The 2,494-nt window shown below is 29.6% G+C and overlaps 1 protein-coding gene across 8 annotated transcripts in view; it reads left to right on the forward strand.

Moving 5' to 3' along the window:
- Positions 1 to 2,494, forward strand: part of LOC102675241 (protein NDRG3) — a 31,108-nt gene that overhangs the window by 19,291 nt on the left and 9,323 nt on the right. For all 8 annotated transcript variants that reach the window (XR_422385.2, XM_006619916.2, XM_031512531.1 and 5 more), the window contains one exon: positions 2,071 to 2,270. Coding sequence is in view for 7 of the 8 variants with exons in the window: in XM_006619916.2 (XP_006619979.1) it covers positions 2,071 to 2,270 (200 nt within the window). In the remaining variant the exon portion in view is untranslated. The remainder of the gene's footprint in view (positions 1 to 2,070; positions 2,271 to 2,494) is intronic.

Raw genomic sequence — 2,494 nt, forward strand, 5'->3', positions numbered from 1 at the left:
ACCTTCAACTTCTTTGATAAAGTGGGCAAGTTTGCAAGTACGCGTTCGTTTATTAAACGTTACCACAGCGTTTTATGCAAATCATCCTCGACTTCCGTGGGCGCGCGCCCGATAACGCACATCATCACGCACACCGGTAACGTCACTGGCATTGGCGGTCGTTTGTCACCGGTGAAGCTGATGAAAAATACATGTAATAACAATGTGGAGGAAATATTGGAATTGCGTTAAAAAAAATATTCGATACTTTGAAGTTCACGAAGGAATTTTATTTGGTCGACAAGGATAGAAAGAGATTGGGATAGTATAGAAATATATTCGAGGAAATTCGTATATAGCCCGAAAATTTAGAATTTTGATGAAAGTTTTCGTACGTATGAGAGTATAATGGATTCTATCTACGTGGAGCAATTTTTTTCAACGAGAAATCTCTTCGAAGGGGTGAAACCTTTACCCTCAAACTTCCAGTATTCTTTTGTATTTTAATTAAAATTTTTATGTATATGTTCGTCGATATTTTCTGCAATAGAACGTTGCTCTATTTTAATTGGAAAATTAATATTTTTAAAAGAAAGGAAAAAGTATTGAAGTTTAAAGATCCATATATTTTTATTGTTGAAAATTTTATTTACATCATTTAAATATTTTTGTAGTCGATGATTATATAGAGAACTACATGTTTGTAGTACAAATTGTTTATTACATATGTATGGATTTTAACATATTCATGAAGTGATATAGATTCGGCTTAATTGCTCAATTCATTAAGCGTGCATTGGAAAATTATTCCTATGTAATCTGTTGTATGTATTTATGGGTCAAATGAATATGAATTAATTAACTTCAAATAATCATACATCATTTCTGTAAATTATAATGCAATCAGACAGAGAATTAATTAGAAAACAACAACAACATTTTCCCTTATGATAGATTAAAATGAAATTCTTAATACAATTGTAGAATTTTAATTTTCTCTTGAAATTATTTAAATTAATTATCATATCAATTACATTTATTATAACTGATTTTAAATATACGAAAATGTCATTAATCTCTTCTTTAAATCTAAATGAAAACTGAGTATGACTTAGGAAGAAAAATTTAAAATTAAAAAAGAAAAGAACAAAGAAAAAAAAACAAATTTATTCGCAAAATATTTATTTGGTGAACGATCTCAAAAGAACAAAAATGTGCAGAATTAGCTGTTCAAGCCCTGAAAGCATCAGTTTGGCACATTTTATATTCTCATGTTGACGTAGCGAATATTTGATGATACTTTGTCTGTAGTGCGAATGAAAAGAGAACAAACACCAAAAAATAATGCCTTTCGCATCACTGATTCCTTCTATCAACTTTTACATCCAACAGTCTGAGAGTTAACACTTTTACTATTAAAATGTAATATTTTCTCCATTTAACTTAATAGTGTTGTAATTAAACAACATAAAACGAACATTAATACTTTCTAATTAAATGGACTTGATATGATTATATGAATTCATAAAAAGAGAAAGTTAAAAAGAAACTAGATATATGGAAATTAAATGTTTATTTGAATTTTCTTTATAATAATTAGCTGATAATTTAGTAATTAATAATATTAATGAATTGCAACAAGTAAACTTTTCTTTATAATTTCAAAATTATACATAGAATAGAAATATATCTACTTGTGAAATTCATTTGTTTTATTATGGAATTCTTTATCGTTAGGAAAGAAGATTCAATACTTATAATTTTCAAATTTTATTCAATAATATATATTGCAAGAGGGCCCTGGATTGTCGATACTTTTCTCCTTATTAAAACATTTTCACATATAGCATTCAATCAAAAAAATCCCAACCAGAGGAACGATAATTCATAAAATTAAACGAACAAGTTTTAATATTTTTCTATGGACGATATTTCTACATTCTGTTTGACTCGAGAAACGCCAGTGAAATAAATCTGGCCTGACTGTGTAAACCTTGAACATTTCGTTATTCGTTTGCATGTTCGCCAAGAACGTCTGAATTGATTTACATGCTCGTATCGTGGGATTAAGGAATTCATTTCCATGCGCAGCACGATGCCCTCAGATAGTATGGATGACATCGAACTGAAAAATATTCAACTCCAATTTCCACCGTTGAGATGTCTATCGAGAGATGACAGTTCCGTGCGAGAGGAGAGGGTTGAAACCGACAAAGGAAGTATTTTGGTGGCTGTGCAAGGGAATCGAGCGAAACCTGCCATTCTCACTTATCACGACTTAGGCCTTAACTGTAAGTAATCCAATTTTTTTTTTTTTTTATTTTTTAACCGTTTGTCTTATAATACCGTGTAAAAATTGAATCGTAAATTCGATCATAATTCAATGAATTCTCGTGATTCCAGTATAGGTTATAATTAATCATACGATTTCAGAATTATTTCCTATCTTTTTTAGATTTTAGATTGCACGATTTAGGGAAGGGTCAAAGGTAAAAAAAAAAAAAAAAAGAAAGAG

This window comes from Apis dorsata, unplaced genomic scaffold (assembly GCF_000469605.1).
Source record: "Apis dorsata unplaced genomic scaffold, Apis dorsata 1.3 scaffold_465, whole genome shotgun sequence".
Classification (NCBI taxonomy): Eukaryota; Metazoa; Arthropoda; class Insecta; order Hymenoptera; family Apidae; genus Apis; species Apis dorsata.